This window comes from Manis pentadactyla, chromosome 1, assembly GCF_030020395.1.
Source record: "Manis pentadactyla isolate mManPen7 chromosome 1, mManPen7.hap1, whole genome shotgun sequence".
Classification (NCBI taxonomy): Eukaryota; Metazoa; Chordata; class Mammalia; order Pholidota; family Manidae; genus Manis; species Manis pentadactyla.
This window is the reverse complement of record NC_080019.1, coordinates 159,728,038-159,750,554: the sequence shown is the minus strand read 5'-3', so window position 1 is coordinate 159,750,554 and position 22,517 is coordinate 159,728,038. Positions and strand designations below refer to the sequence as shown.

Genomic DNA, 22,517 nt, shown 5'->3' with positions numbered 1-22,517 from the left:
CTTCTCTGTCCCATACTGTGCTTTCTGCTGTATCTATTTTTCCATGGACACCTAATTATGTCTTCCTTCTGTTCTACACAAATGTCTCTGTAAAACAGTTCTTTTCTCTATTCCATCTTAAATTCTTCCAGCTCCCTTTTCACATTCTCATAGCCTTGCCTTTTTACTATCCTATTCTTTCTTACCTGAGTTCTTAGAATTCCATCGTCAAAACTATGATTACTTTTTGGGGCAAAACTTCACTTAGCCATTAGGATGTTCTTCCTAATACAATCTTGTTCTTTCAAAAGTATTTTATAAATAGAATCATGCAGTACATAACCTTTTGGGATTAGATTTTCTTTCTCAGCATAATTATCGGAGACACACCCAAATAGTTGTATCAAAAATCAATTCCTCTTTATTGATGAGTGATATGTCACGGTATGGACGTACTTACCCACTGAAGAATATCTGGGGTTTTTTTTTCAGTATTTGGTTATTACAAATAAAGCTGTTATAAATATTTGTATACATGTTTTCTTGTATGAACCTCTAAGAAAATATCCACAAAGACAATTGCTATATTGTATGGTAGTTGCATATTTAGCTTTTCTTCTTTGATACTGTATTTTTAAGTTCTAAATTTTTTATTTGTTTCTCCTTTATGTCTTCAGTTTCTGTTCAGAGACTTTCTATTTATTGTGAGGCTTCCTGCTTCTCCACTTGTAATAAGCACGTTTATAGTTGCTTGTTTAAAGGTTTTGATGATGGCCACTTTAAAATCCTTTTTTAGATAATTCTAAAGTCTCTGTCACATCTATTTATACCCTTTTTATCATCCAGCTTGAGGTCTTCCTGATTTTTGCAACAAACGATTCTTTCCTGAACCTGAGGCATTTGGAGCATTATGTCCGGCCCTCTGGATCTTACATGCACCTTGCATTTTGGCTGACTTCCTCTGACAAGACCATCCTGGGAAGGAGGCATACTGCAACATCACTGCCAGGTGGGAGTGGAAGCCCATTCTCTCCTGGCCTTTCTTGACACCCCAGGATGGAAGGTCTTGCTAATGCTGGGAAGGGTGGGAGTTTCTGCTCCCCACTAGCACCCCACTGATACCTCCCTGACTGGGTGGGGTTGGAGTGGCCTCACCAACACCACAAGGACTGTGGCCTTGTTACAGTGGGGTAGTTAGTAGTAAATGTCCTAACTCTCCACTGGGACTCCTCTGACATCAATCCAGGGGGACATGAAAGGTATTCTGTTATTATCAAGTGGGTGTGGTCTTCTCTGAAATCACTCCAGTGGGGAGACTGGGCTATCTTGTTACAACCAGGCAAGGGTGGTCGGCTTCCCACTCAGCCTTTGCTGGCACGGGTGGGGATGAAGCCACAGTTTATTTTGTTAGGCTAAAGTACTAAAGTTATTGTGTAAAAGTTTTCTGTCCTACTAGGCTGCTCTGTTGCTAGTCTTTTTGCTTAAGAGGGCAGGCTTTATCATTCTTCCTTCCTTCCTTCCTTCCTTCCTTCCTTCTTTCCTTCCTTCCTTCCTTCCTTCCTTCCTTCCTTCCTTCCTTCCTTTATTCATTCTTTCATCTCTGTGCCCATTGACATTTCTGGGCTACTGATTTCCTCATCTCCAAGTCTGGGATACAGAAGGCAAAAGGAAAACCCAGGGAACTCACCACTGTATCATTCCTTGAGTCTCAAGGTCCCTAGCTGGTCTAACTCTTCATCTTTTTTATATTCTTGTGTTGTTTGTATATAACATTCAGGAATTTTGTTATACTTAGGAGGAACAAGGGAAAATGCATCTACTCCCTCTTCCCAAAAACCAGAAGTGGTTTCATATTATTTACATTTATTACAAAGAGGGCTATTTACTGTTCTTTTTTATTGCTTGCTCACTTCCCTTCTCTTTCCTCCCCTTTCCTTTGTCTCTTTCCCTTCCCTCATCTCTTCTCTTCATCCTCTTGTCTTCTTGCCTCTCCTTATACTTTCTCTCCTTCTTTTGTTTTTCATTTTCTCTTGTTTCAGCTCTTCTTTCTTTTTTACTTTTTGACCCCCTTCGCTCATTTCTCCTACTCCCCATGCCCCAGCTGTGGCAAACAATAATCTGTGAACTTTGAACTTGGTTTTTTGTTTTTGTTTTAGATTCCACTTATAAGGGAGATCATGTGGTATTTGTCTTTCTCTGTCTAACCTATTTCACTTAACACAATGCCCTTGAGGTTCATCAATATTGTTACAAATGGCCAGAGCTCATTCTATTTTATGGCTAAATAATATTCCATTGTATAGATACATACCAATGGTCTTTATTCATCAACAGTTGCTTAGATTGCTTCTATAGCTTAGCTATTATAAATAATGGTGCAATGAACATAGGAGCTTATCTATCTTTTCAAATTAGTGTTTTTGTTTACTTCAGATAAATACCCAGAATTGAAATTGATAGATCATATGGTAGTTCTATTTTTAATTTTTTGAGGCATCTCCATACTGTTTTCCATAATGTCGGCACCAATTTACATTCCCACTACGAGTGAACAAGAGTTCCCTTTCCTCTACATCCCCACCAACACTTGTTATTTCTTTTTGATTATAGCCTTTCTAACAAGTGTAAGTTGATATCTCATTGCAGTTTTGATTTGCATTTCCCTGATGACTAATGATGTTAAGCATTTTTTCATGTATCTGCTGGCCATCTGCATGTCACTGGAAAATGTCTATTCAGATCTTCTACCCACTTGTAAATCAAATTGCTCATGTTTTTGCTGTTGAGTTTTTTGAGTTCTTTATATATTCTAGATATTAGCTACTTATCAGGTACAATTTGCTAATATTTTCTCCTATTAAGTTGATCTTCCCATTTTATTGATGGTTTCCTTCGCTGTGCAGAAGCTTTTTATTTTAAGGTGTCCCATTTGTTTATTTTTGCTTTTGTAGCTTTATGATTACTTTTTAATCTTTTTAATGTTGGAATATTTAACTGTACATCTTATTTTTCCATGGTAACATTTTTCCAGTGAGTTTAAGTCATGTTTAGAGTTTTTATTCAGCTATTTTCCACATTTTTCTTGTAGCATATTAGAATACTACAAGAAATGCCCTGATTTGCTTATGATACATATTTGAAAGAATCCACTTTCTCTAGACATGTTATTTTCAGAGGACTTCTAGGTCAATGTGAAATGATAATGACCTTTCTGAAGGGTTCCCTCAACTCAAGGGCTCCCTCCTCCACTTTCAATAATAAATAAGTTCTCACTGAATATTGTATAATTGTGTGGCTGAGTTTTCTCTGCCTCTCTGAACTTAAAGATATTTATGAGGGTACCACCATCATAAGCCTATTGCACCGAGGGTAGAGCCCTTGCCTTCCCAGGTGAATCCTTCACCTTTAGGGTGTACTTTTGCTGGCACTTTGTGAGAGCTGCCACTTATGCGGCTCTGGACATTCTCTCCCCCTTCAGTCTCCATATTCCCCAGCCCTCATGGCTTGCTGGGTCTCAGCCCTGCTCCTAGCAACTACACCCAGTGTGGTGCCCTCTCTATCTAGGTGTGAGTTCTGCTGGCTGCATCTGGGATCTGCCACCACTGGGACCCCTCAGCACTGCTTCTTCCCTGCTGTTCCTCCACCTCTCTCCACACTGCTTTCTGATCTTACTTGCTTTTACCAACACTAATACATATTTTGGAACTTCTAAATTTTCCTTTCCACTTACTGTCACTGAAACTGATATCTGGGAGACTACTTTTAGTTACCCATTTAACTCTCAGTTTCTATGAAAAAAAAATAGAAAGATTCAGAACAAGCTATAATCATACTAGAAGTTTAATGATCATATTCCAAATTATCAATATGAATTATTATTACAGAAACCTTGGAAAATAAGAAAAATGTCAAAATAAAATAATCCACAATCCTACCATGCATAAACAGCCACTGTGAACCTTCTGATGTATTTCCTTACAGTCTTTTCTATAATGTATTAAATGAGGACCATTGTACATACAATTGTATATGTATACATTGATTCCTTCACTTCATATTTCAATGCATTTAAATTTTAGAGAACCACATAGTTCTATGGATAGAAGTACCAAGATGATAGAAAGATAGGAAATAAAATAAAGCCAACCTTCCTTCTTTCTGTTTTATAAGTAACTCTATGTGATTGTAGTCTGTGTGAGCTCTCAGTTTGCTGGTGCTCCAGATTCATCTAGCCATTTCCTTATTGTTGAACATCCAGTTTGCTCCCATATTTTATTATTTTAAATATCAATGATAGATCAGAAAAATTTGAAGTTTTTAGAACATTCTTTGAAATTTGTAGGTATAGAATTAAAGATTATGAAATCTTTAAGGGTTTTGATACATACTGATTTGTTTTCCCAAAAGTGTTGCCCAAATTAACACTTCCAGCAAAAGGATATGAGTGTCAATTTGACCATGCCCTCTGAACATCATCTTAACCTTGATTAGCCAGTAAAACATATTATTTTGGTTTCCCATCGTATTTTTCCCATCATGTATCAATAAGTGGCAGGGATCTGAGCCAAATGCATTTTATAAGCATGATTAGAAGTCATTGCTTGACTCGCAAGTCTGTTCTACTGTCAGATAAAAATGCTGAAAGGAAACTTGGATGATTGAATTTTTTTTATGATCAATGTCCCCTTTCCCCAAATGAAGATTACATTCACTCTGTCACTGTCCATTGGGGAATGAAGTTGAAGTTATTGGCTCTGATAAAAAATGAGTGGTAGGCTATATTATGCTTTCATATTAAATACTGATAAATGAAGAAAAGCATTTTGGGGTCTGAATTATCTAGACCATTACTTTAATTTTACTCTTCTTTTGACAAATGTTGAGACAGCCTAGCTGTGGATAAATAGTACCCTCACCATTGCCTTACTCTTATTGCCAATAATATCCTAACCCTGCTTTTCCTAAGACAGTGAAATATTCCCATATGTCCTAAACATGAATAAAACATCTTTGATGGCCCTAATATACTTGCAATTCTCATTCAACAATAGCCTTATCAGCATTTCATGTTACCGTTCTAGACTTTTATACTTCTAGTTTTATAAGGACTAAAAGTTCAAAATGTAAAACTTTAAACTTAAGTTATAAAAGTGCCCTATAATTTGTTTATCTGACTTAGATTTTCCACTTCAATTATCTACAATTGGATCCTTGTTATTACTATATGATTTGGACACCTACCTAAGGAAGAGATCATATCGAATATCATCATTTGGGTTCCCTGATGGGGTGGTGTAGCAATAATCCATTAAGACATTCCATCTGCAGAAAGAGGTAAGTAAAATCTAGAGTCAGAATCTCCTTTTGGGTATGAGTTACTAATCCAAAGAAAATAAATATTGACAAATATTTTACCCCATTGAATATAGGTATTTTTTTAGTTCTTTGCAGAAGCTTCTTATCTATTAAAATTCTAAACATATGGTATTTAAAAACCTGCAACAAATTGCCATCCTACATTCAATAGGGTTAAGGCTAATTCCACACACACACACACACACACACACACACACACACACACACACACACAAATTGTGTACAAAGAAACACAATGGTCAAAGTCTGAAGAAACAAAACCTGAACACGAACTACATAGATACTTCTACGTTCACTGGGAACAATAGCTCTCTGTTTCCAGAATCTACTGTCTATAACAGGTGACAGAGGCTATTATAATACCATATCCAGCAAAGGAGTTTGGTGCATAAATTATACACTCTAAATTACCCCCAGAATCATTGCAGGTGAGAGTAGGAGCCCATGGTGGACACTGTGGGTAGAAGAAAGCCAGGAGGCAAATACTCCTCCCTCCACAAGGCCAGACTGTGCCTTGGTTTATACATTATTTCATTCCAACTCTGGTGTTTTAATACTGCTATTCCATGGAAAGTAAATGCTCTAAAGTTAAAAAAAATCCTGCAGTTGATAGTACAGTTTTAAAGAAACTGTATATCTAAGAATAGTAATACCAAGAAGAAAAAAGGGAGGAGGTAAATTAAAACCAAATTTCTAGAGTATACCAATCTCTTCAGGATGAAAAGTCTAAATAATAATACATGAAAATCACAAAATAAAACACTTATACATTATACTTTCATTACAGGGCATTATTGGATCTTCAGCTTTTGAACTCCCTTACAATTTTGATCATTCTGTATTTTCAAATTCAGATGAAAGTTGATTGATTTTGGTTTTTTGCAGATATGTTTCTGGGGATAGTTTTATATAATTTTGGCCCAGATATTTATGGGGGAACTTCTATTGTTTTTTAATACATTTTTTTATTGAATAGTAACATACATATAGAACAGCGCAAAAAGCTTTGTCTTCACAAAATAACTGCACCTGGCTCAACATTTTTCAGATGTAAAAAAAGAACATTCTAGTATCCCAGATCTCTCCATGGAGAGACCTCTTCCAATCACTACTCCTTCTTTATGGGAAGACTTGTTATTTCCCAATTAATGACATAAAACAAGCATCACTCTTTAATCTCTGTAATTTGTTATTTCTATGTATTATCACTTCTAAATGGTGTTGCAGTGACAATATTTTTTAATTAAAAATGAATGATCTAACTTTATGATTCATGAGGCTTAGGCAGCCAAAATGTTTTAACCAACAAAAACTAAGAGTTTGAAAATACCTGCCATCCAGATTGGTGGCTTGTACAGCAGCAAATACTTTGGTTTTCAAAGGTAATCCTAGACTGGGGATAATTAACTGCTGGCTGAAGGTTGAATCCTAATGATTAAAAGAAACAGTTAATCCATCATTGCCTTTACAACACTTTTAGCATTTAAGACAATAATGTCATATAAAAATGAAAGAGGGAGCAAATCAACATAAACCTACAGAAACAACTCCAAAAATGACCCAGTTAATCCTCTAGTTTCTTGACAGAACAATTGTTAAACCATCTCCAAATAACAAATTCACTTCCATGCATAAATCTTTTTGTTTCCATAGTTTACCATATATAATGGTTAATGTTCAGTGTATTTAAATTATATTCAATCGTTAATAGTCAGTGGCTAATATTTAATATTCAATTTACTTAAACTATATCTGCTACAGTTTAAACCCTTCACCATTGGAGTTGAAGGTCTTTATGCTCTTGATAATCTGTCACTTATCCAAAATCATTTATTTGGCAATATGAAATTACCAAAATTTAATAGAAAACTAAAAAGAGACTGACATGTTCTATGAGTTACCAAAAAGCATGCCCTACAATTCCTACACTAAATTTCTTGGTGGTTCCTTACGGAAGGGTATCTCAGGATTTCATTTTTACCTTTTTACTCCTATTTTAGACCAATTACAAAGAGCTTATTTATATCACTCCCCAACCTACAGTAAATTAAAGCAGGAGATTAGGAATTGACAAGTGACTACCTTAATTTGATAATAAAGACAAAAAAATTATAGAATGCAAAAAAATGCTCCTACAAATGTAACCTGTCAAATCATTTTGCATGGAGGCAAATTGTCTCCTCCAAATTTAGTAACTATAAAGATACTGCTATTTTGCAGCAAAGGGAAATTTTTAATGTTCATTATGAATTCTTAGAGTCATCAAACAAAGGCAAAAAACAGAGCATACTCTGCTTAAGAAGACTGGGAAGAAAGCAACACATTTTGAACTTTTAAGATCGAAACAGTAGTAGTTTGGATAGTTCTCTTTTGAAAAGTTGCATTTATGTAGAGCATTTTATTCCCAAATTAAGCCAGATAAATGAGGGATTATAAGCCATACTTATTTCCTGTGATAAATGATAAAAGCTCCTCTAACCAGACCTATATGTAATATTTTTATTTCATTATCTTTCTGGCTCTTTCCCAACTTCTCCTATCTTTCCTTTTCCAACTTCTCCAAGTAATCCACACCATTAACTATACAGTTCTTTCATCTTATATTTGCATCAGTATTTTCCAGAATGCTTTATTTTTTTGATGGTTAGCCATTTGCAAAGGATATGGCTCAGCTGTGGTTTAATCATGATCATCAAGGTTTTCCTCCTGAAATTGTATCTAAAAGGTAATTTTCTGACTTTATTTTGTATTGCTGACTTTATTCTTCTTAGTACAATATTGTCCCTAAAATCAATTGTTATTTTAGATTTTTTTCTGTAACTTTAATAAAATTCTTAATTACCTTAGCCTGCTGCAGATTTACTGTCTATGTGCTCAGAAAACACAAATATTTAGGTACAATTTGAATTCATGAAGTCATCCCCATTTTCCACTTTCATAGAGGACAAAACTGATAAGTTTATATTACATAAAAATAAGGCCATAGTTCAACTTGAAATAACCCACATATATGGAAATTGCATAGTCAATAAAAGTCATTTTGTAGAAATAAAATTTTCCTATACATTTACTGACTCCCAGAACACATAGAAATAAACAATTGCACTGAATACCAATTGGGTAGAACTTTTCTTCTCCAAATAACTAACCAGAGAATAAAAGTAATAGGTATGTATATAACGTCATCATTCCTAAGGGTTAGAAATCAAAAACTCTGCATGTGAAATAGGAAGACAAGGCTGATGGTTGTAAAATGTTTAATTTGAAATGCTGCGATAAAATTACATTTGGGAAGCTAAACATTAGTGTTGCAAACAAATAATAAATATGATTTTGGATTAATTAGTGCAAGTATACCTCTTTTTTCTAGTGTAAATTAGTAGCTTTTTAAGCCTTGTAACAATAGCATCATGTTAAAAAACTACTTTGAGGTAATGAAACTCTTCTCTATGCTACAGCAATAATGGATGCATGTCATATACATCTGTCAAAACCCAGAAAATATACAATATGAAGAGTGAACCTAAATGTAAACTAGGGACTTTAATTAATAATATATCATTATTGGTTCATCAATTGTACAAATATACCCCATAATACACAGATGCAAATAACAGATGAAATTATATGAAGGCATAGGAGGCCTGTGGGAACTCTCTGAACGTTCAGATCAATCTTTCTATAAATCTAAAATTACTCTTAAAAAACTACATCTGTTAAAGGAAAAGAGGAAAAATCTAGTCTGTGAGGAAATGGTTAAATTTTATTAAATAACTGTTTAGTAAATAATTTTTATAATTCAATTAAATTTTTTAATTCAGCCATGAATAATGCTTACACTGCAAACTGGTGAAGAATGAGAAGTATTTTGGCACAACCTCTTTCACAGGCCAACTGGTTACCTTTTTACCATAGAATTAAAACCTTAAGGTTATCACCAAATTCTAGGCTTTTACTTAGCATTAAGATTCTAGGAACTCTCGGAAGGATTATGTCTAGTTAGCAACAGGACTATAATACTACTTCTAACGATAAAGGGAAGACCGTAACTACAAAGCTCAAAGCCACGCTTCTCAATTTTGATTCTCTGCTTTAAAAATAGAGTAAGAGAATAGCTTAATTTCACAGAAAGTAATGGAAATTATCATTATATGCCACATGGACATATTTTTCACTTTTTTTAAGAGCAGGAATTCTATCTTTGTTTCATTCAATTATAGCAAATATTGAATCCAAACCAGTCATCTCAATTCTACTTCGGGGAGCTTATACATATAAATCAACAGATAGAAACTTTCCAATTTAAAAATATTGCTCACAACAATAATAAATATCTGGCCATATTGGGAATGAATATTGGCACACATTTGCTGAGTATTGTAAAACCAAGTAAATTGGCAGCTTCTCTTTACAGAAGAAACTTCAGAAATGACAGAAAAACAATCTTCATTCCAACACATTTTTAATTTGTTGTTTAAAACTGTGGTGTCAGACTACAAACTTATAAATAAGATTTTTTTAAATGCCTTTGGAAAATGTCCTACTACAATATTTATAGCTCATTATATTCAAAGTATAAAGCACTGACTTTTAAATCAGTTGCATGAATTATAACTCAGTGCCATGATGACATGAATAATAATGTAAAAATCGGATTCATAATTTACAAAAATGTTGGTTGATAGATTGAAAAATTGATATTTAAATCAGGCATTTAAATGTATGAATAAAAAATTTTAATCAACATGAAAATATCATTTGAGGGATTAATGTTAGAGTTATAAATAGAAATCCATGTATTTTTCAGTTTTTGCTGCCACTGTTGATATTTACATGACAAAAGTTTAGATAATACTGTGTAGTCGACCCAAATTATTTCAGATGGGACAGAATCATCATCAGCTAAAACCCATACTGAAAACATTAACACATTCATCACTAAGCATCCTTCAAAAGAAGGACCACTTGGGCTTTATCTTTTATCATAAATAATACATATAATATATAATATATATATAATATCAAAAATATTATTCCCAAAATCTTGACCCTGACTTTAACTACACCCACACATATACACACACAAATATATACCTATAAATATAGATAGATACCTGGAGTAACTGTGCAGAATCACATTGATGAAATAAAATTTAAATCATTTATCAACTTTTAGAAAATGGAGTTTTTAGTATACCTTTATCTTGAAGATATAGGAAGATGGTAGTAAAGATAGATAAATGTTACAAAAGTATAATGGGGTTAATGTAGCTTTTGGTAGATTTTATATAAAAGTCATTCACATAAATGGCTCCTCAGAACCATGAAAGAGAAAATAACATCCTTCATCCATCAACTTACATTATAAAGGAGTAGGTTCAAAGTACTGACAAACGTACCATTGTTCTCTCTCACAGAAATAGCAGCTGACGACCTAAAACATATTTAGAAAAAGGAAAGCATTGATGAGATTTAAATTAAAATTTTCAGCTGTACCTTAACGTTAGATTTAAGGCACTTAAACTATTGAGTAAGCGTGACATACTTTTTTAACTAGGCCTGGAGTGGGTGTACTGTTTAAATCACCAAACAGATAAATAACCAAAAAGCAAGAGGGACCAAGTAAAGACAAACTGTTTTTTATGATCTTTTTATTCCTAAAGGCATCTATTTTTTCCATTTTGGATTACATAGGTAGACTTTTTGCAGAAAAACATCATTCCAAAAGAATTTGAGTCTGATGCAAATTCATTTTCACCAGTTCCAAGAGAATAGAAATGTCATGAGATCAGGGATTTGGCTTTACTTTATTCATGCTAGAACATTTCATGGTACATAGTAGATGTCTAATAAATATTTATTGCATAAGTGAATGAATTTCCACACACACTGAAACTTGGGAATGTGTTTACTGAGGAAAAGGCAGGGAGCAGAGTGAGCGACCGTGACACCCTAATGACCTGCTTCTCCACACCTGTATCCTTTTGAATCCAGGCCTTTCTTTTCTCGTTTTCCACATCAAAATGTTGCTTTTGATCAAGGTGTTGATCATCATTGTACCATTAAAAGCAGCTATGATTTTTTTTAGCTGGCTCAAGACATACTCTCCATGGTCCCACGTGACTAAGATTAAACAATAGCTATGCCTTTGTTAATAGCTAACTCTATAATTGGAGGAGAGTTTTCACTCCGTCCCCAAAAAATTACTGGACAAACCTAGATGACTATGTCATAATGTGGATGTAATCCTGTCTTAGAACATATGGCTTGGGAACAATGAATGAACATGTGATTATAAACAGAAGGCTGTGACCTCAGACCACATATGGAGTGCTCTGACACTGGGTGGTAACACCTCCTTCAGGAACCATCAGCACCAATGCAGGTGACACCTCGGCAGAAGCATGGAGACCCCAGATTCTGGGGCAGCAGAGTCCAGCATGAGAGCACATGCAGACAGTGAAGCCAAGCAGGGCCCAGTAACAGAGTGACTGCATGTTCTATGCACTGGAAAATGAAAGGCCCTTTTGAACTGCATAAGCACCCTGAGTTCTTGGGGTCCCACACAGTTCTGAAGGGAGCAAGAACCTAACACAAACACCTATCTAGTTAGAGCCAATTTTAATTTGGGGGAAATACATATATACATATACACTATATTTCCTGAGTTGTTGATATGGGTCATGACAATTACAGATATAGACAGAGAGGTAAGTAGATAGATAGATAAGGACTTAACATGGTTTCCATTACTTTGAGTTTGGCTATTCTCAACAAATCCCACTACCTGTATAAGTCCCTCAAGAATAAAAAATGACACAAGCATAAAGGCAATATGTGAAAGCAAGAATAAAATGCAAACTTACGAAGCAAGCTGGGTATTGTTAACCAGGTATTCCAATGGATAACTACAACTAAATTTGTACAGGAGCCCAGGTAGATAGCTGATGATTGTTGGTGGGTCTGGAGTATCAATATATCCTGAAATATTTCCTATTTGTACTGAAGTTGCATTCCCATATGCACTGACTCCAGGAATTGTAGATACCTATTAGAATAGCAAATCAAGTCCAATGATTAAATGGTTATATATAAATCGAGACATTTCATATGCAAAATAAAACATTAGACCATGTCACTTGTAGGGTACATTTCAACATAACGTGTAATGGGTTTGGTTTTATAAATACATAATGCTATTTATAACCGATTATGTGTGGTTTTTTTTTATTTTTATTTTGGTATCATTAATCTACAATTACATGAAGGACATTATGTTTACTAGTCTCCCCCCTTCACCAAGTCCCCCCACATCCCCGTTCACAGTCAATGTCCATCAACATAGTAAGATGCTGTAAAATCACTACTTATCTTCTCTGTGTTGCACAGCCCTCCCTGTGACCCCCCTACACTACACATGATAATCGTAATGCCCCCTTTCTTTTTTTCCCACCCTTATCCCTCCCTTCCCACCCGTCCTCCCCAGTCTCTTTCCCTTTGGTAACTATTAGTCCATTATTGGGTACTATGCTTCTGCTGCTGTTTCGTACCTCCAGTTTTCTTTTGTACTTATACTCCACATATGAGTGAAATCATTTGGTACTTGTCTTTCTCCACCTGGCTTATTTCTCTGAGCATAATACCCTCTAGCTCCATCCATGTTGTTGCAAATGGGAGGATCTGTTTTTTTCTTACGGCTGAATAATATTCCATTGTGTATATGTATCACAGCTTCTTTATCCATTCATCTACTGATGGACACTTAGGTTGCTTCCATTTCTTGGCTATTGTGAATAGTGCTGCAATAAACATAGGGGTGCATCGGTCTTTTTCAAACTGGAGTGCTACATTCTTGGGGTAAATTCCTAGAAGTGGAATTCCTGGGTCAAATGGTATTTCTATTTTGAGCATTTTGAGGAACCTCCATACTGCTTTCCACAATGGTTGAACTAATTTACATTCCCACCAGCAGTGTAGGAGGGTTCCCCTTTCTCCACATCCTCACCAGCATTTGTTGTTGTTTGTCTTTTGGATGGTAGCCATCCTTACTGCTATGAGGGGATATCTCATTGTGGTTTTAATTTGCATTTCTCTGATGACAAGTGATGTGGAGCATCTTTTCATGTGTCTGTTGGCCATCTGAATTTCTTCTTTAGAGAACAGTCTATTCAGCTCCTCTGCCCATTTTTTAATTGGATTATTTGCTTTTTGTTTGTTGAGGTGTGTGAGCTCTTTATATATTTTGGATGTTAACCCTTTATCGGATCTGTCATTTACGAATATATTCTCCCATACTGTAGGATAACTTTTTGTTCTATTGATGGTGTCCTTTGCTGTACAGAAGCTTTTCAGCTTGATATAGTACCATTTGTTCATTTTTGCATTTGTTTCCCTTGCCCGGGGAGATATGTTCAAGAAGAGGTCACTCACGTTTATGTCTAAGAGATTTTTGCCTATGTCTTTTTCTAAGAGTTTTATAGTTTCATGACTTACATTCAAGTCTTTCATCCATTTCAAATTTACTTTTGTGTAAGGGGTTAGACAATGGTCCAGTTTCATTCTCCTACATGTAGCTGTCCAGTTTTGCCAGCACCATCTGTTGAAGAGACTGTCATTTCGCCATTGTATGTCCATGGCCCCTTTATCGAATATTAGTTGACCATATATGTTTGGGTTAATGTTTGGAGTCTCTATTCTGTTCCATTGGTCTGTGTGTCTGTTCTTGTGCCAGTACCAAATAGTGTTGATTACTGTGGCTTTGTACTAGAGCTTGAAGTTGGGGAGTGAGATCCCCCTCCACTTTATTCTTCCTTCTCAGGATTGCTTTAGCTATTCAGGGTCTTTGGTGTTTCCATATGAATTTTTGAGCTATTTGTTCCAGTTCATTGAAGAATGCTGTTGGTAATTTGATAGGCATTGCATCGAATCTGTATATTGCTTTGGGCAGGATAGCCATTTTGACGATATTAATTCTTCCTAGCCACGAGCATGGGATGAGTTTTCATTTGTTAGTGACCTCTTTAATTTCTCTTAAGAGTGTCTTATAGTTTTCAGGGTATAGGTCTTTCACTTCCTTGGTTAGGTTTATTCCTAGGTATTTTATTCTTTTTGATGCTATTGTGAATGGAATTGTCTTCCTGATTTCTCTTTCTATTAGTTCATTGTTAGTGTATAGGAGAGCCACAGATATCTGTGTGTTAATTTTGTATCCTGCAACTTTGCTGAATTATGATATTAGCTCTAGTAGTTTTGGAGTGGAGTCTTTAGGGTTTTTTTATGTACAATATCATGTCTTCTGCAAATAGTGACAGTTTGACCTCTTCTTTACCAATCTGGATTCCTTGTATTTCTTTGTTTTGTCTAATTGCCATGGCTAGGACCTCCAGTACTATGTTGAATAACAGTGGGGATAGTGGGCATCCCTGTCTTGTTCCTGATCGCAGAGGAAAAGCTTTCAGCTTCTCTCTGTTCCGTATGATGTTGGCTGTAGGTTTCTCATATATGGCCTTTATTATGTTGAGGTACATGCCCTCTATACCCATTTTGTTGAGAGTTTTTATCATGAATGGATGTTGAATTTTGTCGAATGCTTTTTCAGCATCTATGGAGATGATCATGTGGTTTTAGTCCTTCTTTTTGTTGATGTGGTGGATGATGTTGATGGATTTTCGAATGTTGTACCATCCTTGCATCCCTGGGATGAATCCCACTTGGTCATGGTGTACAATCCTTTTGATGTATTTTTGAATTCGGTTTACTAATATTTTGTTGAGTATTTTTGCATCTACGTTCATCCGGGATATTGGTGTCTAGTTTTCTTTTTTGGTGGGGTCTTTGCCTGGTTTTGGTATTAGGGTGATGTTGGCTTCATAGAATGAGTTTGGGAGTATTCCCTCCTCTTCTATTTTTTGGAAAACTTTAAGGAGAATGGGTATTATGTCTTCTCTGTATGTCTGATAAAATTCCAAGTTAAACCCATCTGGACCGTTGGTTTTGTTCTTGGGTAGTTTTTTGATTACCGCTTCAATTTCATTGCTGGTAATTGGTCTGTTTAGATTTTCTGTTTCTTTCTGGGTCAGTCTTGGAAGGTTGTATTTTTCTAGGAAGTTGTCCATTTTTGTCCTAGGTTTCCCAGCTTGTTAGCATATAGGTTTTCATAGTACTCTCTAATAATTCTTTGTATTTCTGTGGGGTCTGTCGTGATTTTTCCTTTCTCGTTTCTGATACTGTTGATTTGTGTTGACTCTCTTTTTCTCTTAATAAGTCTGGCTAGAGGCTTATCTATTTTGTTTATTTTCTAGAAGAACCAGCTCTTGGTTTCATTGATTTTTTCTATTGTTTTATTCTTCTCAATTTTATTTATTTCTTCTCTGATCTTTATTATGTCCCTCCATCTGCTGACCTTAGGCCTCATTTGTTCTTCTTTTTCCAATTTCAATAATTGTGACATTAGACCATTCATTTGGGATTGTTCTTCCTTCTTTAAATATGCCTGGATTTGCTATATACTTTCCTCTTAAGACTGCTTCTGCCATATCCCACAGTAGTTGGGGCTTTGTGTTGTTGTTGTCATTTGTATCCATATATTGCTGGATCTCCATTTTGATTTGGTCATAGATCCAATGATTATTTAGGAGCATGATTTTAGGAGTGCTCCCATCTAGAGCAGTCCCTGTAAGAAACCCTGTAGAGGTGGTTTTTGGGAGGCAAATTCCCTCAACTTTTGCTTGTCTGGGAAATGTTGATCCCTCCTTCATATTCAAATGATAATCGTGCTGGATACAGTATCCTTGGTTCAAGGCCCTTCTGTTTCATTGCATTAAGTATATCATGCCATTCTCTTCTGGCCTGTAGGGTTTCTGTTGAGAAGTCTGATGATAGCCTGCTGGGTTTTCCTTTGTAGGTGACCTTTTCTTTCTGTCTGGATGCCTTTAATACTTTGTCCTTGTCTTTGATCTTTGCCATTTTAATTATTATGTGTCTTGGTGTTGCCCTCCTTGGATGCCTTGTCATGGGAGTTCTGTGTACCTCTGTGGTCTGAGAGGCCATTTCCTCCCCTAGTTTGGGGAAGTTTTCAGCAATTATTTCTTTAAAGACACTTTCTATCCCTTTTTCTCTCTCTTCTTCTTCTGGTACCCCTATAATGCAGATATTGTTCCATTTTGATTGGTCACTCAGTTCTCTTAAAATTCTTTCATTCCTGGAGATCCTTTTATCTCTCTCTGCATCAGCTTCTCTGTGTTCCTGTTCTCTGTTTTCTAGTCCATTAATGGTCTCTTGCATCTCATCCATTCTCTTTTGAAGTCCTTCCAGAGCTTGTTTTATTTCTGTATTCTCCCTCCTTAGTTCTTGCATATTTCTCTGCAAGTCCATCAGCATGATTATGACTGTTGTTTTGAATTCTTTTTCAGGAAGATTGGTTAAATCTATCTCCCCAGGTTCTTTCTCAGGGGAAGATGTAGAAGATGTCGAAGCTGTCTTGGTTAGTCTTGTCTGGATCAAATTTTTTTGCCTTTTCATGTTGATAGGTGCAATGGTGAGCTATTGACTTTCTGTCAGCTGGGAGAGCCAAGGCTTTCCACTTACTCCTGGCCTTTCTTTTCTGGGACAACTGCGACCCCTAGTGGCTTGTGCTGGGCAATTGCATGTAGACTGGGTCTTTGTATCTTGCCCGGCCGGTATGGAGGAAGCTCCCTTGCTGTGGGCGTGGCCAGCCTCAGGCTGCTGCTCTGCTATGGCGGGGCCCTGGAGGGGTTATGGACGGGGGCTGTTTGGCTGTTTACCTCCGTGAGGGGTCTCAGAGCTGTTGCCCAGGGGGTTAGTGAGCCTGGAGTTCCCTGGAATTTCCAGCTGCTGGACTGTGACCCGGGATGCTTCCTTCCAGCTGTGGCGTCCCTATCCCTTTAAGACTTTCAAAAAGCACTCGCTTTTCTTTGTCACACGGGCGCTGACTTCGGGATCCGCTCAAAGATCTTGCTGCCCTGTTTCCCTAGTTTCCAGCACCCCACGCATGCACTGTGTCTGTGCTCTGGTGCAGATGGCTAGGGCTGGGTGATTAGCAGTCCTAGGCTCCCTCTTCCTCCCCAGTCCAACTCCTCTCCTCCCGCCAGGAGCTGGGGTGAGGGGCGCTCGGGTCCCACCGGGCCAGGGCTTGTATCTTACCCCTTTCACCAGGCGCTGGGTTCTCGCGGGTGTGGATGTAGTCTGGCTGTTGTCCTGTGTCTTCTGGTCTCTCTTTTAGGATTAGTTGTATTTGTTGTATTTTCAAAAATATATATGTTTTTGGGAGGAGATTCCCACTGTCCTACTCACGCTGCCATCTTGGCTCCGCCTTGATTATGTGTGTTTTTAAAGTAAATAAAACTTCATACTTACCAAAGACATTTTACTCATATTTCTTAAATAAGAAAGGAGAGAGATTATATGTTCAGAGCACTACAAATTATTTGAAAATGTTTCTGGGTAAAGTCCAAATTCTGTGCCATAGATGAACAGACCCCTGTTGATCTAATCCCATTTCCCACTTGAGCTTCATAGCTCTGGACTCCCACTCTCAGTTAATGATGCTCCAGTCCCAAGGCCCTTGCGACTTTGGCCCATGCGAGTTCCTTCTGCCTCCAGTCACTGCGGCCTCACTATGACACATCCTCTTGCCCTGGATCCCATCTCCCCAGGAGACTGTTCCTGCCCCTCCTGCAGGCAGTGCCCATCTCCTTCAGAGTAGTGGTCACAGCGCATGAGCATCTTCCTGTCTTGACAGTGCCTTAGCCATAAGCATCTTTTGTGGGTAGGAAAGCCTCTCAGGTTTGTTCATCTCAGCATCTTCAGCATAGCAGAAGACCAGCATTTTGGGGGCCCAAGATAAATTCTGAGCAAATGAATTAAGGTCACAAATTTTCTGAGGTTCCATCTTCTCAGGATCTTCCTCTATGGTACATGGAGATTCTCATCCTTTTCCAAGGCAATAGTTCATTGATGGGTTGCAAGAGGATTATGAAATCCCAGAAGTTATATAAAAATATCCTCCAGGCATTTATTTTCCTGAGACTGATTAGCTTTCATTGGATTTTCCAGTCCCACTAAAATTTAAGAACCACCATTGAAGAAATAATCCATAATGTTCTTAATTTCCATAATACCACAGAGGAATTCAGTCTCTCGCATGGGAGTGTATGTCAAGTACACTCAATAAATACTTTTAGCAGATATCACAGAGATGTGTATGCTTAATTTTCAACAATAGAATAAATTTTTTGCATGAACCTAGGAGTACATAGGCAAAGCTGAGGCAATTATCTAGTTGATTCATGAACAGAGCCAGAATCATTTTGAATGAAAATATTTTGACTCTCATCCAGTGATTTCATCATCTACTTAATGTTTTCCATGTAGGATTGTCCTTGGATCTGACTCCAAAGTTGGTGACATAGAAAGCAGAAATGAGAAAGTCATGAATCTTCCCCTCCACTCGCAACCTGCCTGACTGGCTAGCTAAACATACCAATTCTGTCTGTGAAGTGCGCGCACACACACACACACACCCTCATCTGTACACCAAAGTTATTCAATTCTAAAAAACTAAAAGGCACACATACACAGAGAGGCTTTGCCTGGCATCTCTCCTGAATTGTTTTCTAGGCAGCAGGCAAGGCTCAAATCCAGACAAGAAAGTACCGCAAATGGAAGGCCATGGGGCTGGTGGGATGATGGGAAACGCGGCTGCTCTCCCTGCAGGCTCCCTCCCTCCGCAACAAGGACATGTAATAATCAACCTGCATTAACTCTCCCTCAGGTCCACTTCATAACCTCTCTACACACAACTCAGAAGAATGAATAAACGTTTTTAATAAAAAAGAGTCAACAGAACTCAAGCTGCGGGCTTGGAAACGGTCACGGGCACAATATTCTAACTGCCCTCGGGGAAAAGATAAAAAAGGACATGCAAAGAAAATTCTTTTTCCTGTCTCCCACCTACCAAGTCTCAGAAACCCTGCCCTTAGAACAACCATGCCTCCCCCTTAGTTCCAAACAATAATTTATGAAGAGAAAAAGCTGATTTCACCTTCTTCATTGGGCTAAGTGGCCATGCTCATTGTATCTCTTTTTGGATTTACCAATAAGATTATATTTACACAAGGAAAATGAAAAGTAGCCCTGATGAATTTCAGTGTATCATTCCCCAAATCACAATATTTTTATTGCAATTAATTTTAATTCCTGGGAAAGTCAATTTCTTATTTATCAAATTTTGGTGTTTATATTCATTGCATGAACAAGTCAATGAATAGAATAGACCAGTAATTCTCACTCAGGGTAGAAATTTGAAGTAGTGTTATGATTTTTCACAATGACTGGGGAAAGTATTCTACTGGACTTTCATGGGTAGGACTGGGTAGGGTAAACATTTTGAAATTCAAAGGACAGTCCCACACTGTGAAGAATTTCACACTGGAAATGCAGTCCGATTTCCTTTACAAAACACTGGTGTGGATCATTCAGTGGTAAACATGAAATCTTGAAAATTCTCTTTCCCATTCTATATTTCATCTGCCTTTCTGAATGAGGTCATTAAGAAGCAATAGGCCCAATGACTCACTGCCAAATCCACTGAAACAAATATTTTTTGTGTAAGATGCTTCCATAAAATGCATGAGGAACATAGCTAATGAACAAGAAAGTGTAGAGAAAAATTCACCAACGTCACTCATTTAAAAAGATGTTGCTGAGAGTAGCACAGCTGATCCCAGGCCCCTCAACTGCCCAGCTACAAGAAATAGAACCATTATTGGGAAATAAAATTGTATATTTGGGAGCAGAAGCCTCAAACAGGCAAAGGAAAGTGATTTGTTCAGTCTTATTGGAATTTTTTTTTCTTCAAAGATAGATTGGGCTTGTGATTATTTCATGAAATGGGGATTTTTTTTTAGTTATGACCCCAAACCTAGCACACAATTTCACACAAATCTTACCACTAAGTTGTTTCCACAGCCCTCCAAGGTGCTGAGATTGATGATGAAAATGACCACTGCGGGAAAGGTGTTGTTATTGATGAACCCCCTGCAGTGGGAGTCCCCATGCCTTCCGTTCAGGGCCAGGTCTGTTTCAGAATAACCGGAGAAAAGCACTGTGCAAAAATTAATCTTCATTGTAATGGCCTGCACCCCACAGTAGACACTGATGTCTCTTTCAGCTGAAATAAAAACATACAGGAAACAAACCTGAGTCACAGAAGCACAGAAAGGAGTACAGGAGTAACTTGAACACCCCTGATGTATTTATTCATCCCCTCCATCTGTTTAACTCATGCCCATATTTGAATACACCATAATCCAATGTGAAAGTTACTAAGAAAAGTAGTCAGGATAAATAGTCTTTGATTTAGTTATTTAGGGAGAGGTCTTTGAGTACAGAGATTATAACCCATCTCTGTTTATTTGTGCCTGGTATAGAGTGGATTTTCATTTAATGTCAGTCAAGTCTTATCAAATTATTGGAGACTTGAGTGGAAAAATCAGGTTACTGACAAAATTCAGAAGCAGAGTGACTGAATCATTCAGGTCACCTGTGCAGAGTAGAGAGCCTCTCTGCAAATGAGGCATTTTCCCACATGTAAGGAAGAAGCACTTAAAATCTATTCTAAACCAAATTGTTGAGCATTTTGATGTTTTGTAACCAGGATGTAGAAACAAAAGTCCTACATCAGAATTCCATTTTATTTTGCTTATATTAAATTGCAGTAGAGGGAAAGAGAATGAAAACTAATGGCTGAAATTACAAACAAAAATACATAGCCTACTCTAAGAAAATTTTGCCAATGACAGTGCCTCAATAAAAAGAATAAATGAGGCATGGAACTGTGAAACACAATCAGCACAGTTTTCCATAACTCCATGAATTATCGGGGCTGGGGTCCACTCTAGGTCTGTAGAGGTGAGCACACACATAAACAAGCTTCCATATCTCTATGTAGTGATTTTTCTACACGTAATGAAGAAAATGCAGGTAGAAAATGGAGAGGTTGGCTGCTATGTAATTCCCCAGTGGCAGAAGCTTTTAGGTTTATTGGTTTTGGTAACTGTTACAAATTGAATGGTGTTCCTCTCCCCAGAAAAGACATACATTGAAGTCCTAACTCCCAATGACCTTATTTGGAAATAAGGTCACTGCAGATGCAATTGATTTAAGGGTGATCATCCTGGAGTATACAGTGGGTCTCTAATCCAGTGGGATTGGTGTCCTCACAGAAGGAATGCCATGTGAAGCGAGGACACGGAGAGAATGCCATATGAAGACAGAACCAGAGTGATGCCGCTATAAGCCAAGGAATATGCCAAAAGACTGCCAGCACACCGCCAGAAGCTGGGAGGAGGCAAGGAAGGATTTTACCCAGAGTCTCAGAGGGAACATAGCCCTGCTGACACCTTGAACTTCTGGCCTCCTGAATTGTGACACAATAAATTTCCGTTGTTTTAAATCAGTCCATTTGTGGCACTTTGTTATGGTAGCCTAGGAAATTAACACAGTAAACTTATCACTTTTTAACTCTGTTTTACCACTTAAAGAATCTAAAACATGTATCAAGTTTTCGAAATGGGGAAATAAACAAAAACCAATTAGGCTTTTGGAAAAATGACTTTGTTCAAAAGGGAAAAACAAGCAAAATAAAATATATTTTTGATCAATGAGGGTATTCACTTAAGTAATACATAAATGTCATTCCAGATTTTTTGGCAAATAATTTGCTTAAATGCCTTGGTTCTAATGTAAGGGTAGAACCTTACATATAGCATATTTCCTTGGAGTATTCATTCTCTTCATACTTTTTTTTTGCTGGCAAAGTGAGTCATATTTTAAGTATGTGAATAAGCCAATATGGAAATTTCTATGTTTGGTTATGATTTTAAACTCATTACACAAAAGAAAGTAAGTCTTTCTCATGGCCAAAGATGGAAAGAAAGATGGAAATTTTTTTCATGGTCAAAAGGCAGTATCAGGCTAGTTATAGAAAAATCTAAGCAACATTCCCTTTGTGGGTAGAAAAATAAAATAAATTCAATATGAAGTATATGTTGACAACATAGAAAATTATTAATATCACATACAACTGGGAGAATATCTCCATTAACCTTCAGCAACATTAACTATTTAAGGGCAACCATAAC

The 22,517-nt window shown here is 36.9% G+C and overlaps 1 protein-coding gene across 1 annotated transcript in view; it reads right to left on the bottom strand.

The window, feature by feature from the left end:
* Positions 1 to 22,517, bottom strand: part of ZPLD1 (zona pellucida like domain containing 1) — a 74,845-nt gene that overhangs the window by 11,907 nt on the left and 40,421 nt on the right. The window contains exons 3-7 of the mRNA XM_036930803.2: positions 20,325 to 20,545; positions 12,222 to 12,403; positions 10,717 to 10,789; positions 6,686 to 6,783; positions 5,221 to 5,301 (exon numbers count right to left, since the gene is read on the bottom strand). Of these exons, the coding sequence (XP_036786698.2) occupies positions 5,221 to 5,301; positions 6,686 to 6,783; positions 10,717 to 10,789; positions 12,222 to 12,403; positions 20,325 to 20,545 (655 nt within the window). The remainder of the gene's footprint in view (positions 1 to 5,220; positions 5,302 to 6,685; positions 6,784 to 10,716; positions 10,790 to 12,221; positions 12,404 to 20,324; positions 20,546 to 22,517) is intronic.